Source organism: Carex rostrata, chromosome 11 (assembly GCF_964058835.1).
Source record: "Carex rostrata chromosome 11, lpCarRost1.2, whole genome shotgun sequence".
Lineage (NCBI taxonomy): Eukaryota > Viridiplantae > Streptophyta > Magnoliopsida > Poales > Cyperaceae > Carex > Carex rostrata.
Genome location: NC_135928.1, coordinates 13,378,421 through 13,394,292, shown reverse-complemented (window position 1 = coordinate 13,394,292; position 15,872 = coordinate 13,378,421). Strand labels below are relative to the sequence as shown.

Genomic DNA, 15,872 nt, shown 5'->3' with positions numbered 1-15,872 from the left:
TGTTTAGGAAATGAGTTTCTGAGAGGTGGTAATCATGCATTTCTTTTAATATATATATATATATATATATAGGCTAATGTGCTTCCGGTAGCATATGGGCCGAAATGCTACCGGTCCAAATTTGAAACGGGGACATATTATAAGAAACGGGGACATATTATACCCGTGCGTTGCAACGGGGACATATTATAAGAAACAAATATATCAATGAAAATAATAATTATCTAAAAATTAAAACACGTGTTAATAGAAAATTTATATGATTATGTATTTTTAATTAACTTTAATCGTGATCTCTGATAACAATTTGATGATTTGATGATTCTTTATTTTTAAGTACCAATGATATCAAATAATAGCTTGATTTGAATCTATTATCAAATATCATACAACAATTCAATATCAACATATAATATGATATCAAAAAACATAAATAAAAAGTGTTATCGTGTGTATGTATAGGATATATATATACACACACACATATTATAAAAAATATATATATTCACACACACATTTCAATTTATATTCTTCTTTGTTTTCAATTTAGAATACACACATTGATATATTATATATTGGAAATATATTCTAAATTGCCCACACCAATATGTATAGAAACAAAGAAAGAGAAATAAGGAAATTAAAAAAAAAATGATTTCCATTGTGATTCGTATAGAAACGAAGAAGTAAGGAAACAATAAATAAGAAAATGGAAGGTAGAGTCTTCTCAATTGAAGAGGAGAAATATGAAAATAAAGAAATAAGAAAACAGATAAATATATTGCTAAATTTCAGAATTTGTTCAATTTTAATTATAACGTATCATGTGGCAGCACATGTGGTGGGTGTGTTTTTAACTAAATTTAGACTTTCATATATAAAAGAGATGCATTTAATCAAAAGAAGACAAATTATGTAATTGGAGAGCTGAGATCAAATCCGAAGTTTCATCTCTCAATCGTAGCCGTTGGCGGATCGGACACCCAACGTGCTTAATAATAGAATGGAGATATAGATAGGCTAATGTGCTTCCGGTAGAATATGGGCCGAAATGCTACCGGTCCAAATTTAAAATTTCAAAATCCAAAAAGTCGATCTGAACCGTTCATCTTGTTCTCCATATTAATATGGGCTTGGAGACCAAATTTTACATTTTTCTGAATTTTTTTACTATTTATTAAGCCACTTTGAAAATCGCTGATCCAACGGTGGCTTAACAAAACAGTAAAACCGTTGGATCAGCGATTTTCAAAGTGGCTTAATAAATAGTAAAAAATTTCAGAAAAATGTAAAATTTGGTCTCCAAGCACATATTAATATGGAGAACAAGATGAACGGTTCAGATCGACTTTTTGGATTTTGAAATTTCAACTTTCCACCGGAAGCATTTCGGCCCATATGCTAGAGGAAGCGCGTTAGCCATACTATATATATATATATATAGAGGTGGGCTATCCTGAGTTGTAAAGTAAGGGGTCATTTTTGCTTTACATTTTGGTACGTTGGATTCACTTCAAATTACGTGCGGATCCCATCGCTGATCAAAGTTTTGAAACTTTTTTTTTCGCTGAAATTGAACTCCAGTTACTGGAGAGTTCCATTTCTCTTCCCAGCGTCTCCTGGCCCCATCCCCTTTTACGAAACAGAAAATCAAAAAAAAAAAAAGCCTAGCCTCCGCATATCCCCTTTTACGAAACAGAAAATCAAAAAAAAAAAAAACCTAGCCTCCGCATCTCCCCGCCAATTCAAATGCCCTAAGCTCGCGCTCCCCGCCATCTCCTCCGACCTCTCCACCTGGCTTAGTAATGAAAGTAAAATTAATAGTAAAAAACAGACAATTTTAATGCATAATCCTCATAAAGAGGCAGGACCAGAGACAAGCTTTGATTTGTATTAACTTTGATTGAAATACAACAAATTAATGAAGAAGAGAAAAGAAACACAGGTACCAATACCGGTACCAGTATTGGTACAGACCATAGGTGAACCTCACCTGAATCGGAAGGAAATGACAAAACGAGCGAGTGGAGAGGGAGCAGATCGACTGGAAAGGTGAGCGGAGGAGATGGCGGGGAGCGCGAGCTTAGGGCATTTGAATTGGCGGGGAGATGCGGAGGATAGGTTTTTTTTTTTTGATTTTTTGTTTCGTAAAAGGGGATGGGGCCAGGAGACGCTGGGAAGAGAAATGGAACTCTCCAGTAACTGGAGTTCAATTTCAGCGAAAAAAAAAGTTTCAAAACTTTGATCAGCGATGGGATCCGCACGCAATTTGAAGTGAATCCAACGTACCAAAATGTAAAGCAAAAATGACCCCTTACTTTACAACTCAGGATAGCCCACCTCTATATATATATATATATAGATAGGCTAATGTGCTTCCGGTAGCATATGGGCCGAAATGCTACCGGTCCAAATTTGAAATTTCAAAATCCAAAAAGTCGATCTGAACCGTTCATCCTCTTCTCCATATTAATATCTGCTTGGAGACCAAATTTTACATTTTTCTGAAATTTTTTACTATTTATTAAGCCACTTTGAAAATTGCTGATCCAACGGTGGCTTACCAAACAGTAAAAATCAGAAGCTACCGTTGGATCAGCGATTTTCAAAATGGCTTAATAAATAGTAAAAAATTTCAGAAAAATGTAAAATTTGGTCTCCAAGCAGATATTAATATGGAGAAGAAGATGAACGGTTCAGATCGACTTTTTCGATTTTAGAATTTCAACTTTCCACCGGAAGCATTTCGGCCCATATGCTAGAGGAAGCGCGTTAGCCGTACTCTATATATATATATATATAGGGTAAGGCTAAGGTGCTATGGGTTGCATAGAGGACTGCTACGGCTCAATATTCAAGTTTTCAAAATCCAAATGGTTGATCCGAACCGTTCATTTTGTTCTCCATATTAATATGTGTTTGGAAACCAAATTTTACATTTTTTGGAAATTTTTTACTATTTTTTTAGATAGGTAGAAAATCAGTTGATCTAAAAAATTATGTACCATTCAGATAGCCTTACCCATATATATATAGATAGATAGATAGATAGACTAATAAACAATCGATTGTTCCTAGTCTCCCGTGCAACCAAGTCGTTTTCCGATTTTTAAAGTTCAAATGATCGATCCAAACCGTTAGATGTGATCTCCATATTAAAATGTGCTAGGAGACCAAATTTTACATTTTTTGGAATTTTTTTACTATTTATTAAGCCACTTAATCGCTAATCCAACGATAGCTTCTGATTTTACTGTTTGGTTAAGCCATCGTTGGATCAGCGATTTTCAAAGTGGCTTAATAAATAATAAAGAAATTTCAAAAAATGTAAAATTTGGACTCCTAGCACATTTTAATATAGAAATCACATCTAACGGTTTGGATCTATCATTTGGACTTTAAAAATCGAAAAACGACTTGGTTTCACGGGAAGTTAGGAACAATATTGTTTATTAGCCTATCTCTCTCTATATATATAATTTTTTTAAATATATCTCAAGTATATGTCTTATTCAGATGATATACCTTGATACTGGATTACTGGATGTCTATAAACTAGGTTGTGTCAATTATCATTTTTTCTAAGGAAATAGGTTATAATTTAAATGAAAAATAAACTCGAACCTCATTTTCTTTTTCTCTTTTTTTTTAATCAGATTCATGTTTCAAAATTTCGGCGTTTCTACAAACTCATATTCTTTTCTAGGGAGTGCTAAATGTACAATTTCGCTGAATTTTAGAATTTTCATTTTTCTTGAAATGGAAAATTTTCTAAAGTTTTAGAAAATTCTCTCGCTCTCTCTTATACAATACAAACAATCTCTCTGTATCCAGTGCAGTCTCTCTACGTTGGGGATCTTGACAGTGGGGTCCTCGAAAGTGATGTTAGCTAGCCATGCATTTTCCATATTTCCAGGCCTCGTCAGCGCCAAACTCTGTTGTGATCGTATCTCCGGCCACTCCCTCTGTTATGCTAACGTCAACTATGACACTGTTTAACAAGGTACATCCCCTAGCTAGCTCCCCTCCATTAATTTGCTTTCATTTCTTCCTATGCACTAATTTGTTCTTGTTGTTAATTATTTGCTCTGTTCCATCTTAATTGGATATGCATTAAAAGATGTTTTCTTGAATGATATATCATATATATATGCATCATATTTCTGTTAGTGACTTGGTGTATGTAATGTACTACAGAGGGAACTGATATGTACTGTAATTCGAAATACAATTGAATTTCATGAAATCTTGCACGCTTAATTAATTAATTAGTTAGTCCTTGTTGGTTTCTTTAACTGATTTCTATATATTAATTTGTTTTTTACTCTGCAAATGAATAAATGAAGCTGAGATGCCAATGAGGGAAATGAACCATACAACACTAATGGGGAAGCCGATGCGAATCGTGTGGTCAAGCGGGACCCGTATGCCAGAAAGACCAGGGTCAGCAATCTCTATGTCAAGGTAATTTAATAGCTACTTACTCCCTCTGCATGTCTCTTATTTTATCTTTTAGTATAATACTTAGTTTGCTATTTGTTAAATATGATGCATGCAGAATCTGGAGCTGTTGGTGAGATCCAGTGACTTAAAGAGTGTGTTTTCACTTTTCACAGTATGGATCGGTGCTGTCATGCAAGGTTGTATATATATATGACAAGTGCAATGGAAAGAGCAGGCAATTTGGGTTTGTGCATATGTGCTCTGACAAGCGGCCCAGTTTGCAATCTCCTCCCTCCATGGCAGCAACTCCACCGGTCTCAGCAAGTCCCTGTCAGTATACTATATATTTATTAACTTTTTGTTGGTCTTAATTAATTATATATCCACTGACTTAATTGTTTCATAATGTAATGTAACCTAACAGTTACGTGGCGAAGTTTGTGAAGAAAGGCCATGAAAAGAAGAACCTATACATAAAGAACCTGGAGGAAAGCATAACAAGTGAGGCTCTGAAGAAGAAATTCTCAAAGTTTGGCGAGGTGGTGAGTGCAGTTGTCATGCGAGACGAACACGGCAACTCAAAGGGATTCGGTATCGTGTCTTTCGAGCAGAGCCAAGATGCCGATACCGCTCGCTCTGCAATGAATGCTTCAACCTGGGGCTCAAAGGTCGTGTACGTGGGTTTTGCACAGAAGAAGTCAGAGAGGGAGGTACTTCTGAAACGCCGAATTGCTGAAAAGGAGGAGGAAATCAGGAGTGGCAAAAGGAAGGGGTATGGTGTGCATGTGGACAACCTAGAGGAGTCAGTAAGAGTAGAGGAACTGAAACAGCTGTTTGAATCTTGCGGGCATGTTATATTCACAAAGGTTGTGGTGAACCCAAGCCGGCGTAGCCGTGGCTTCGGCCTTGTCTACCTCTCTACTCCTAAAGGGGCCCAGTGTGCCCTTAGTATGGATGGAATGAGCATATTAAAAAGCAGGCCAATAATAGTGAAGAGAGCATTTACAAAAGGAAGGCAGCTTCGTCGTACGACATCTTCTTCTCATGCTGTTCAATCACCAGTAATGTACAACCTTCCTCTGACATATATGAATGACATGTACAATGTGCAGTACATAGATCAAAACCCCAGCTACAGCTACACTGCTGTGCCTTTTCACAGCTACGCATACACTACCTATTCTCCTCAGCCTCAGCCACCACTCACCTTCTTTGATCCAACAATGCAATACATTCAGGTATATATATATATATATATAGTCACTACCTTGCTCTGTCATTCCATCAATTAATATATATGTTTTGTGTAATTAATTAAACTATCTGAATCTCTGTACCAGCAACCCATACTGGCAAGTAGATGGAACATGGGTTATAGCCCAACCCCAGTTATGGATTTTGCTCAGAGTTTAACTCCAGTTATGAATTATGCTGTCGGTTCAACTCCAGTTAAGAATGCTGGTACCAATTCTGGGAAGAGAGGTGCAAGGGGGAAAACTTGGCTGCGAAACCAAAACTGAGGCTGCTTGCTAGCTTACTTGCTGCATCGCTGACAATATACACAGGAGGTCTGGTTTACTACGCCTCCCTTTTTATTCTCATCTTGCCAAATTATAGATCACTTTATAATATACATGTTTGTTCAATTTCAGGGTAAATGTGGTTGCCTGTACAGAGGAATTGATAAAAAGAGAGCTGTTCCTTGCTGGTATTGTTTGTTTTCCACAGTTATTGATGTGATTTTTTCTTTACAGAAAATTTTGGGATTTGTTGCCCCTTGCTCAGCAACACTTATTAGTTCAGAAGACTGTTCCTTTTCTGTTTCTTTTTTAGTTTACGTACCCTTTTCTGTAAGAGTGACATGCTGGTCAATGCAAACTTTTGATCCACTTAACAATCATTCTTTCTTAAATACTCTAATTTTCTAGTTTTGCTTGTGCATCATCTCTCATTCAATCTCTACTTCTAACCAATTAGTTTAGTCCTATGGGAATCATCGTAGAAAACAAACCACATTACCAGTTTTGCAGGATGGTATCAAATAGTACCATAAGAAAATTGAAAAACTACCACATTTTAAAAACAAAATAATAATAATAAATAAAAGAGAACATGACAACAACATTGTGTTCCATATTTGTTGAACAAGAAAACAGAAAATTCTCCAAAGGGGGGCAGAGTAATGTATTCTCACAATATTACATTATTGACAGTAAACCATACAATCCTGCATAGATAGATGCTCCCCTCAGCTTAAATTACAAAAAATAGATTTATTTTCCATCACTAAAAAGCAATACACAAAAACTTCAAACTGGCTAATATAGAAAAAAAAAAAAATGAATAGGCGATGATGTTGCAACTTATACACCAGGTAAGGCTAACCTGAATAATACTTGAGAAGCTTTGCTTATAACACAAGCCACATAAAAGAAGGCACTTTTTTTGAAAATTTAAACAACATTGATAGTAAAGGACACGTAAGGATATGTATCTTCACCACCGCCCAAACCAGCCACTCCAACATCATCGTCAGATTTCCAATAAATACTAATTACCAATAAAAAAAATAAAGTTAAATTAGATATGCTGATAATGTGGGTGAATTTGCATATTCCACCTATACTATTGTTACACTACCAAATATATGGGCAAGCTTCATATCCCTAATAAAATCGATAATATAAACAGATACTCATGACTTGTTGATGACCATAACCGAGGCTTATAGATAGCAAAAACTACTATATACCAGCTAATCACTATAGATGAAATGAAATGAAAAGCATATAATTCATCTTACCTCTGGACATTGCTACTGCAATCCTCCAAAATACTGCGAACTTTTTTCTCGCTTTTAGTGGATGGTGATATCACAGCTGACTGTCAATATTAATATTGTAGGAATAAATTAAAATCAATTGTAATCATTGAGTGTAAAAAAGTTATAGAGATAAGGCAATGGAGAAAGCAAAGATGGATTGAGATTGGTACCAAGAAAGAAGGTGGCAAGCCATATCGAAGAATGCTCTCGGCAAATATTCTAACAGCACAGAAATGCATCCATGCACTGAATACCTATGTTATGTACACGCAAAGAGCACAAAGGGTGATAATAGTTCCTATACATACATTTTATATGTATATGTTGTGAAAGGTAGAAGAGTAGTACCTCGCCATAACTAGAATAGCACCACTGGAGAAGAGAGGAGCGCATGGCATCCTGGTCTTGCACCAACTTTTGAAGTTCTTGCTTTCTCGTGTCTTGCACCTCTGGACTGTGCTCAAATTCACGCATCTGAAATATAAATAAAAATCGATTGTCAGATGTCCGTGTTCAGAGACACACAAGGAGGGAGATCAAAAGAAAAGACATGCCTGGAATCCTTTTTCCCGAGCAGCAATTTTAAAGTTGTCAGCCATTTTCCTGAAAAGAGTGACTGTGTAGAGAGCATATTCATTATCCTCATGTAGCTTCTTTGATGACCTGGGCACCTACATTACCAGTACAAACCAAACTACACACTGAGTTTCATTTTCACGCATATGTTATCTTCTATTATTAAAATGGATAAAAAAAGTAAAGAGAAAAAGTATGGTACAGTACCACATATTGAGTGAGGGTTTCGTAGGAGGAGAGCCAATCCTTCTGAGAGTACTTGGGCACTACTGCAAGAAGTGTCTCCAAGTGCTCTGTTGCTATTATGTCTTCTTCCTTCACCATATCTGACAGGTCACGCACTGCCAGCCTGTCAACATTTATATTGTTTCAATACATAACCAGACTGAGACTGACCTATTATAAAAAATAGAAAAATAAATAAATAAACAAATAATCATACGATCCAGTTTGCTTCCTGTTGATGGCATTAAGCTGGCTTCGAACTGTGTTGTACTCTGATGCTCTCACCTGTTTAAAAACATTAAAACTTTGAAATACTGGTACATGAAGATATATGAAAATTATAATAAAGGAAGAACCTTACTTTCATGTCATCTTCAATCTTAGCAACAAGGCCATGGATGTTGTTCACTATATCCTTCAGCGGAGACATTGTTGGATACCTTCCTTCATCCCATGCAAACCTACACTCCAAGTTATATATAAATCAATATATACTCGTAGTCTGATTTGGGTAGAGTAATGAGTGAATGAGTGAGTGAGTGAGTGTTTACCTAGTAACATAGGTCTCAACTGGTACACCATCGACAGTGAGAGCACCGCCTTCGCCACTAGAGACCTTCTCCAATTCATCGATCTGGCGTCTGATTTTATGTGACACTGCCTCAATGAATGCATTTGACTGCAGAACAAGGCCATGTAATTAATTGCCCACTTTAAATGAACTAACTATGCTGGTTTTTGCAATTAAAATTGAAAATGTGGTAACTTGTTGGTAGTTGTCACATGTTAGATCTTTTGATTTTGATTTTGATTTTGATTTTGATTTTAACCTAAGAGAAGAAATTGTAAGAAAAGTGACCTTGAGTAAATCATCGCTGAGGGATAAGAGCGAATCCAAGGTGCCAACCCTCAACTCTGGCACATTAAACTACAACAAACAATCCAACACACAAATTATCTTAGATTCAGATGATAATTAAAGATAATTACAGAACTGAGTTGGAAATTCATACTCGATAGATGGAAGTGTCGAACGCATTTTTGGAAACCGATTCGCTCAATCGTCTCCATAGATCGGATGCGGAGTTCTGAACTGGGAGAGACACGATCCAGTAACGCGACGCCATTAATTGAATTGAGAGATTAGAAGAGATATCGATCGAATTGGTCAAGGATGGCGAGATCGATTTCTCAAAGTTGCGATCTTTTCTCTTCTCTCGGAATTGGGGCTTCCTTGTAATCGGGAAACACAAAAATATTTCGGACCAGGAAGTATTTCTGTAGACCGGTTCCACAGTCTCACCGCATTGTGGGCTCCTTATCTATGTTTGACCAAATGGGGTCCACTATTCAGTTAAATATGCATGAACCAGGTCCAGGTTAAAGTTATCTCTGTAATACTCCATTTAATCCAATTTTTTCTGAAGATAAAAAATTTAGTTGATAACATTTTTAATCGGCATTTAAAAAAAAGAAAAGAAAAGTCAAAAGTCAAATTTTCAAAAAAATAATAAAAAATGATAGAGTAAGAATACAAACCATCTTTGTCAAATTTTCAGTGAAAAACTGCAAAGAAAAAAAAGAAACCAGGGCCTTAAAAGAATAATAATAATAATAATTTGAGCCCAATTCTCCTGCTGAACAACTCGGATCAATTTTCAGCCCAATCTGTTTGATCAACTCGGATCAGCGCACACGGCTGTTGCAAGATCCAATAAAAATTTGTTGATTTAATGTAGAAAAACAGAATACATGCATCACAGTTCATTCTTTCGGCTTGGGAACCAAACTCTTTAACCGGTACTTCAAGACTTACAAAAATAGCTGCAATTGGAGTATTAATTCTTCTAATAGCCTCCAATTTTTTGATAACATGAAATCCTAAGCATTCTGTAAAGTACCTCAAGTTGCCCCTCTTGAGCCATTTTGTTTTTTGTTGAATTTTTGTGTGGTTCATATATTGTCTGGCTTCATATATATGTTACATTTTTGTTATAGTTGTTATCTGGGAAACAATATAATATAATGTTATAAATTTACAATTTTGGAAAATTTTCTCCCTCTGAAGTCAAAAATAAACTCCTGCTTAATTTGAGAAATGAAGCTGAGAAAAAAGCCTTGATTAATTTCTAATAGAGGCCCAAGACTAAGACCGTAGGCCCTTTTGAAGTTAAATCCGCTACTTACTGGGCTTGAGGCAAAGAACTTCATGAAAGTACAAAATGACAAGATTGAGTGAGTATCCGATTCCCTCAGGTACCGGACCGAGCAGGATACTCACAGCCGCGCCAAACTTGATATGGAATACGCTTTGAGATTTGTGCTGGAATAAAAGTGACGACTCAGATGTCATTCTACCCAGTCAGGTATTGTACTGGATCAAAATTCCAAAAAAAAAAAATTGGAAAAATAATAAAGCAAAAAAAAAAAGCACACTCGTTTCGTTTCGACGTTTCCTCAGATTAGTGACGCGCAGAGAAGAGAGGAAATGTGGAGGCGATTCGCGTATCTTTCTCCGGTCATTTCCGGGAAGCAGCTTCAATCGTCTGTAGCTGTAGGTGTTTCTCTCTCTTTTTTTTATTTGTTTGTATTTTCCTCTCAAGATACATGTTTGTTTTGAACGAAATACCCTCAATTCGAGCACTGATTAAGATGCATGTTTTGAATATACAATCTGAATCTTTTGTTAAGAAGGAGAAAACCGTGAACAGTACCAATTTACTAAATTTTACAATTTTCAATTTGTTTGCTATTTTGGGGGCATTTAAGGAACTTGACAACTTTCTACTCAAGAGGAAGGAGAGAGGAGAACAATTCTCAAGTTAAGAAATTCATTTATGATAAATAATGTGATATTAAATTAATGATTCCAATATTAATTTTCTGAGCAGGACCCCGCAGTTCTCAAGTTATTTACTACGTTCACTTCTGATGCTGTGAGTACTCTTTTTGCAAAAGTTGGTTGTATATCGCCTTTTTCTCATGTTTGTATTATAAGTATGTGCCATAATTTTAGGTTTTCTGTATCATAGCAGTAGCAAATGTTGCTAATTCCAGTGGCTAATGAGTTGTTTTGCTCATACTTCACTCAAATATCATCTGTGCTTGGAGATCATGGGGATTGATTCGATTCTGTTTGGGTAATATATTGTATTTGTGAATTGTGATTGACTACTTGGGAAGCAATGACAACATAATTTTAAAAAGTACAGGTATTTTTGGACCCAAGTATTAGGTACAACCGGACATCTACATTTATTAAGGTTAAACTGGAACATAGAGCTCATCGTATATGGTATGATAGTGCCATTTGATTGCTTTACCTGGTTTTGCTAGCTGTGAGTTGAGCTAATAATAAAAATGTTAGAAATTATACACTTTTATTTTTTTCTTGCATTGAATATTTTTTTCCCCCTTAATCTAGGGAAGTGATGGTGCACCTTTGATTAGGAATCCTTTCATCGCCTTTGTTCTCGGTAAAAAGTGCTTTCAGTCATCTTTTCTTTCTTGAATCTGGCTGGTACTGTAACAATGTGTTACAATTAATTACCTCATTTTGCTGAAGTTACTTATTTCCGATGATCTTTTAAAGGTGGGCCTGGTAGTGGAAAGGGAACACAGTGTGAAAAAATAGCATCAGAATTTAAGTTTGCTCATCTAAGTGCTGGCGAGCTTCTCAGAGAAGAGATATCTTCACACACTGAAAACGGGTATTGCTTCTGATCAATCCTCTCCATTTCAAACTTAAAATAAACCGTTCCATCCTCTTTGAACATCATGCCCACGCTGGAACCAAGAATGACAGTCAGTTTGTTGTACCGGTACAACCGAAAGTATGAAAAGAAAATGACAATGTTATTTGCAGATCGCTGCATCTTTCTTTTGTTAAGTATGTTTTGTTTATGGGATTTTTGTTCCAGGGAACTGATACAAAATGTGATAAAAGAAGGACAAATAGTACCATCAGAAATAACAATTGACTTGATTAGAAAAGCCATCAATTCAGCCACTTCTGATAAAATTCTTATTGATGGCTTTCCCCGATGCGAAGAGAACCGTATAGCTTTTGAGAAATTTGTGAGTATTCCAATTTTATAATCCATTCTGCAACTCGTTGATGTATTTCACAGTTTACAATCTGGCCAGCATTTTCTATGTTGTTTGCATTTGCTCTGTCTTTCTGTTAAAAATGCTATTTGGTTGGGCTGGGGTCTAGTTGGCGTGGGTGTTGGGGGTGCTGACATTGATTTTTTATACTTCTAGTATGTAGGTGAATGGTGATACATAAAAAATTGTTTATGTCACAACCATTTAGCCTGCATGTAACTTTGTGAAATTATATGCAGATAGGAGAGCCAGACCTAGTTATTTTCTTTGAATGTCCTGAGGAGGAGATGGTGAAAAGGATACTAAGCCGAAATCAGGTCAAACTTTAAGCTCTGTTCTTCCTTTTTCCCAAATTTTTTTTTTGGCTCCTTTCACTGAATCTGTTATATACATGAAGTAGGGAAGGATTGATGATAATTTGGAGACAATAAAGAAGCGGCTCAAAGTTTTTGAGAATTTAAATATGCCCGTGGTCGAACATTACTCTTCAAAAGGAAAAGTTCACAAGGTACTTATATTTCTCAGTTTTATTATTGGAATATCTTTGCAACGGGTGCTTTAATTTTGGGTTTTAGGCATTATAATGTCTATAAATAATTTACTATTTAAAGAACTTCTTAACAGTTGTAACCAGACCTGACCATGTGCATTTGATGAGCAGTACATGGTCCTGCTGGAACTTAACCTACATCTTTTTTTAGTGAAGTAGCACATACCCTAATTCAATGGAATGAATTATATGAATTAAAATACCCTGTCCAAACTCCAAAACTAATCTAATCAGTAGTCTGAACTCTGATAAGGAAGTATGTTGAATTAAGACATGTTGATCAGTACTGAGTACTTATCAAATGTTGAAGAAAGGGCTTTTACGAACAATCACCCATCATATCCCCCAATTTGCAGAGAGCACATACAATGGAGAATTTGTGAAAAAACTCAGAACTGATTTTTGGTCCAAGTCACTCCTTGAAATGAAGAATATAGAGAAGTTGTAATGGTTTGTTATAAAATGTCACTAACAGAGTATTGGAAAAACAAAGAAAAACAACTGTTTTAACTCCATAGTAGCTAACTGAAGTGTATATTATCAGGCTCTAATCTGAACTGACAAATTTTATGTGCATAAACCTCCAACTTAATATTAGCTTTTGTAATCCTTTTTGTTTCTTGATAGTTGTTTTAGGTCTCTGAAATTAATTGCTTGTTTCATGGAAAACATCTGTTTGAAAACAATATCTTATATAGAGTGAGTCTATGGTACGATGCATATCACGGGTTGGTCTGTGATACAGATCAATATTTTCGTTTTCAAAATCCTAACATCGATCCGAACCGTTCAACATGCTCCCCTATGAATATGTATTTGCAGACTAAATTTATATTTTTTATATTTTTTTACTTTTTATTAAGATAGGAAGAAAATCACTTGATGTGAAAATTCTGGACCATCCAAATACAGTGATTTTCTACCTATCTTAAAAAATAGTAAAAAAAAGTTCTAAAAAATATAAAATTCGATCTGCAAGTACATTTTCATATGAAAATCTTGTTGAATGGTTTGGATCGACCATTACGATTTTGAAAAGAAAAATATTGATTTGTATTACAGACCAAATCGTTGTATGCATAGTGCCATACACTCTTATATAAATGTGTATTTTAGAGAAATATAATGTTTTATTGAATAATTCCTTGCCATGCTAAAAAAGGGTGATCTTTTGCAAGCACGTAATAACTGGGATGTTCTTTGCAAATATTGAGGCATTGGTTGGCCAGTTGGCCTCTCTCTCTCTTTCTCTCTCTCTCTCACTCTCTCACTCTCTCATTCTCGCTCCCTCTCCATCTCTGTTATATTTGCAAATAGCCCATTACTGGATTCTGCAAGGTCAGATAGCAAGATCTAAAAAGCTTGTTGCTCTTACAGATAAATGGAACTGGAACTGCTGATGAAATTTTTGGGAGGGTCCGTCAGCTCTTTGTCTCTATAAGGTACCTGATGGCATGTCCTTATTGTTTTGAAATATTAGGCTGATTTTTGGATTTTTATCGACTGGTTTGTCAAAATCGAGGATTTTCAGTTCTTGTACCAGCCAATCTGGCACCAGAAGCTTACTAATCTAGCATTCCATCGCAAGTCTCTTAGGCTCTAGATATGATATGTAACCAATTGAAGAGGCTCTTTGCCTGTCAGAGGCTGACCAGCTTCATGAGGAAGTGAAGCTGTCTGGTACAGTATAAAATATTTTTGATGGAACAAGTTGGTATGGTAATCCTGGTATTAGCAACAACCTTTTAGCAATCTTCTTCTCTTCTCATTTCCTTGTTTTAATATATCGTTCCTCTTTTCACAGATCAAAGTTGTGGGAAGAGCATTGAATATATCTTACATCACTTTTTCTTTTAGATAACAGGTAATACTAATGATCATTTAATGTTTGTGGATAGTTTCAGTTGCTCTTCTTCAGAGAATAGTAATTTGAATATGAGTTTAACCCCCTGGCATTTTGTATCCTAAAATCAACTAGCTACTCAATCTTTGTCACTGTAAAATGGATCAAGTATGTTATGCTAAGAATAAACTTTTCTCTTTTTTGATATAATATACCTTTGAAAACCAAATATTCAAATTCTCCAGGTTTGTAGGTTGTGAAATATGTCGAGGAACTAGTTAGCTTGAGAAGTCTTTTATTGATATAATTTCACAAGCTGAACTTGTTTTTGCTATTGAAAATTGGCAATATTTTTTAGAGCTTACCAGACAGCGGTGTTGTAAAATAATAACAGATACTAAATAAAAGATAATTCCACTTCTTTGAAAGAAGATCCATTTGCTTATACGGTAACATCAATTGACAAAAAGAGCATGGAATCTTCGAAAGCAACAAGTAGAAGGCATTTTGCTATTTACCAAACTGTTTGGTCCAACTATATAGGTGCTATTTTGTCATGATTGTATCATTGGCAATGCTATTACCTCACCTATCAAAGGATATTTTTGTGGTGATGTTGATGGTAATGGGGTGCATGTATTGATTGGTTATTTAGTGGGAGACCACTAGTGCCACTTGTTCGATTTGGATTTGAATGCAGATTTGAGGAAAGACCATTTCTCATGGACAGGGCAGCTCTTCTGGGTAATTTGTGTGTAACTAATTAGTTTTGAAATTAGTACACAATCGCATGTTGAATTATGGATGGGAGAAGTCACATTGTATGCATTTCAAAACGTCTAAGACTTTATTGATCTCATCTAGTCATCTTTGCTTTGTTGTACATCATGTGAATAAAAATCAAAATTCTTGAGCTATTTATTCTATGTAAACATAATTAGGAAGGCAAAAAGCTTGTCTTGTTTAAATTCAAGTTTCTCTTTCCCATATGAAAGTTAACTTTGCAACTATTTTCAATCAAGTATCAACAAATTCTCTGTTGCATTTCGTTAGTTAGGAATATGAAATGCATCATTTCACCTTTACTTTTCCAAGTTATCTTTGTAGGGGCCTATGATTTTACTGTTTCCACCATTAATTTTAATTATTGTTGTTTTCCAAAGACCTTTAATAAATGTTGGACTTAACGAGAAAGCAAAAGGAATACAAGCAAAAGAAGTTTATCTAATTGGATGTGTCAATTTTAGGCATCTGTTCCACCTTCAATTGTTATAGTATTTTTATGGGTTTGACATATATTTGCA

At 35.4% G+C, this 15,872-nt stretch overlaps 3 protein-coding genes across 6 annotated transcripts; 2 read left to right on the top strand and 1 right to left on the bottom strand.

Annotated features, from left to right (window-relative positions):
• The first annotated feature begins 4,351 nt into the window (after window positions 1–4,351).
• On the top strand, window positions 4,352–5,796 carry LOC144561438 (polyadenylate-binding protein 3-like). The gene is made up of 4 exons (XM_078310401.1): window positions 4,352–4,464; window positions 4,559–4,569; window positions 4,713–4,773; window positions 4,868–5,796. Exons 1-4 carry the CDS (start codon window positions 4,352–4,354, stop codon window positions 5,733–5,735), a joined length of 1,053 nt encoding a protein of 350 aa, XP_078166527.1. The 3' UTR covers window positions 5,736–5,796.
• A 783-nt stretch (window positions 5,797–6,579) lies between these two features.
• On the bottom strand, window positions 6,580–9,331 carry DET3 (vacuolar ATP synthase subunit C (VATC) / V-ATPase C subunit / vacuolar proton pump C subunit (DET3)). The gene is made up of 11 exons (XM_078311383.1): window positions 9,082–9,331; window positions 8,928–8,996; window positions 8,620–8,747; window positions 8,430–8,529; window positions 8,286–8,353; window positions 8,051–8,192; window positions 7,822–7,938; window positions 7,616–7,741; window positions 7,438–7,521; window positions 7,247–7,326; window positions 6,580–6,993 (listed from the first exon to the last, which is right to left on the bottom strand). Exons 1-11 carry the CDS (start codon window positions 9,193–9,195, stop codon window positions 6,897–6,899), a joined length of 1,125 nt encoding a protein of 374 aa, XP_078167509.1. The 5' UTR covers window positions 9,196–9,331; the 3' UTR covers window positions 6,580–6,896.
• Window positions 9,332–10,510: 1,179 nt separating this feature from the next.
• LOC144562203 (UMP-CMP kinase 2-like) lies at window positions 10,511–14,771 on the top strand. 4 transcript variants are annotated; one of them, XM_078311381.1, is made up of 9 exons: window positions 10,511–10,622; window positions 10,960–11,004; window positions 11,493–11,544; window positions 11,661–11,778; window positions 11,989–12,145; window positions 12,415–12,492; window positions 12,576–12,683; window positions 14,103–14,167; window positions 14,530–14,771. In XM_078311381.1, the coding sequence occupies exons 1-9, from the start codon at window positions 10,557–10,559 to the stop codon at window positions 14,552–14,554; spliced, it is 714 nt and encodes a 237-aa protein (XP_078167507.1). In that variant the 5' UTR covers window positions 10,511–10,556; the 3' UTR covers window positions 14,555–14,771. The 4 variants fall into 4 exon arrangements, with proteins under 4 accessions (XP_078167507.1, XP_078167505.1, XP_078167508.1 ...); XM_078311382.1 differs by having other exon boundaries at window positions 10,525–10,616; XM_078311379.1 differs by lacking the exon at window positions 14,530–14,771 and having other exon boundaries at window positions 14,103–14,344.
• The last annotated feature ends 1,101 nt before the right edge of the window (window positions 14,772–15,872 follow it).

Bases quoted from the DNA above. Each gene is read 5' to 3' on its own strand.
- LOC144561438 (XM_078310401.1), top strand. From the start codon at position 4,352: ATGCCAATGAGGGAAATGAACCATACAACACTAATGGGGAAGCCGATG. The intron at 4,774-4,867 runs GTCAGTATACTA...GTAACCTAACAG, and splicing joins ACCGGTCTCAGCAAGTCCCT to TTACGTGGCGAAGTTTGTGA.
- DET3 (XM_078311383.1), bottom strand. From the start codon at position 9,195: ATGGCGTCGCGTTACTGGATCGTGTCTCTCCCAGTTCAGAACTCCGCA. The intron at 8,748-8,927 runs GTCACTTTTCTT...CTTGTTCTGCAG, and splicing joins TCAGCGATGATTTACTCAAG to TCAAATGCATTCATTGAGGC. The intron at 7,742-7,821 runs GCATGTCTTTTC...TTTATATTTCAG, and splicing joins CTCGGGAAAAAGGATTCCAG to ATGCGTGAATTTGAGCACAG.
- LOC144562203 (XM_078311379.1), top strand. From the start codon at position 10,557: ATGTGGAGGCGATTCGCGTATCTTTCTCCGGTCATTTCCGGGAAGCAG. The intron at 11,779-11,988 runs GTATTGCTTCTG...TTTTTGTTCCAG, and splicing joins TCTTCACACACTGAAAACGG to GGAACTGATACAAAATGTGA. The intron at 12,684-14,102 runs GTACTTATATTT...TTGCTCTTACAG, and splicing joins CAAAAGGAAAAGTTCACAAG to ATAAATGGAACTGGAACTGC.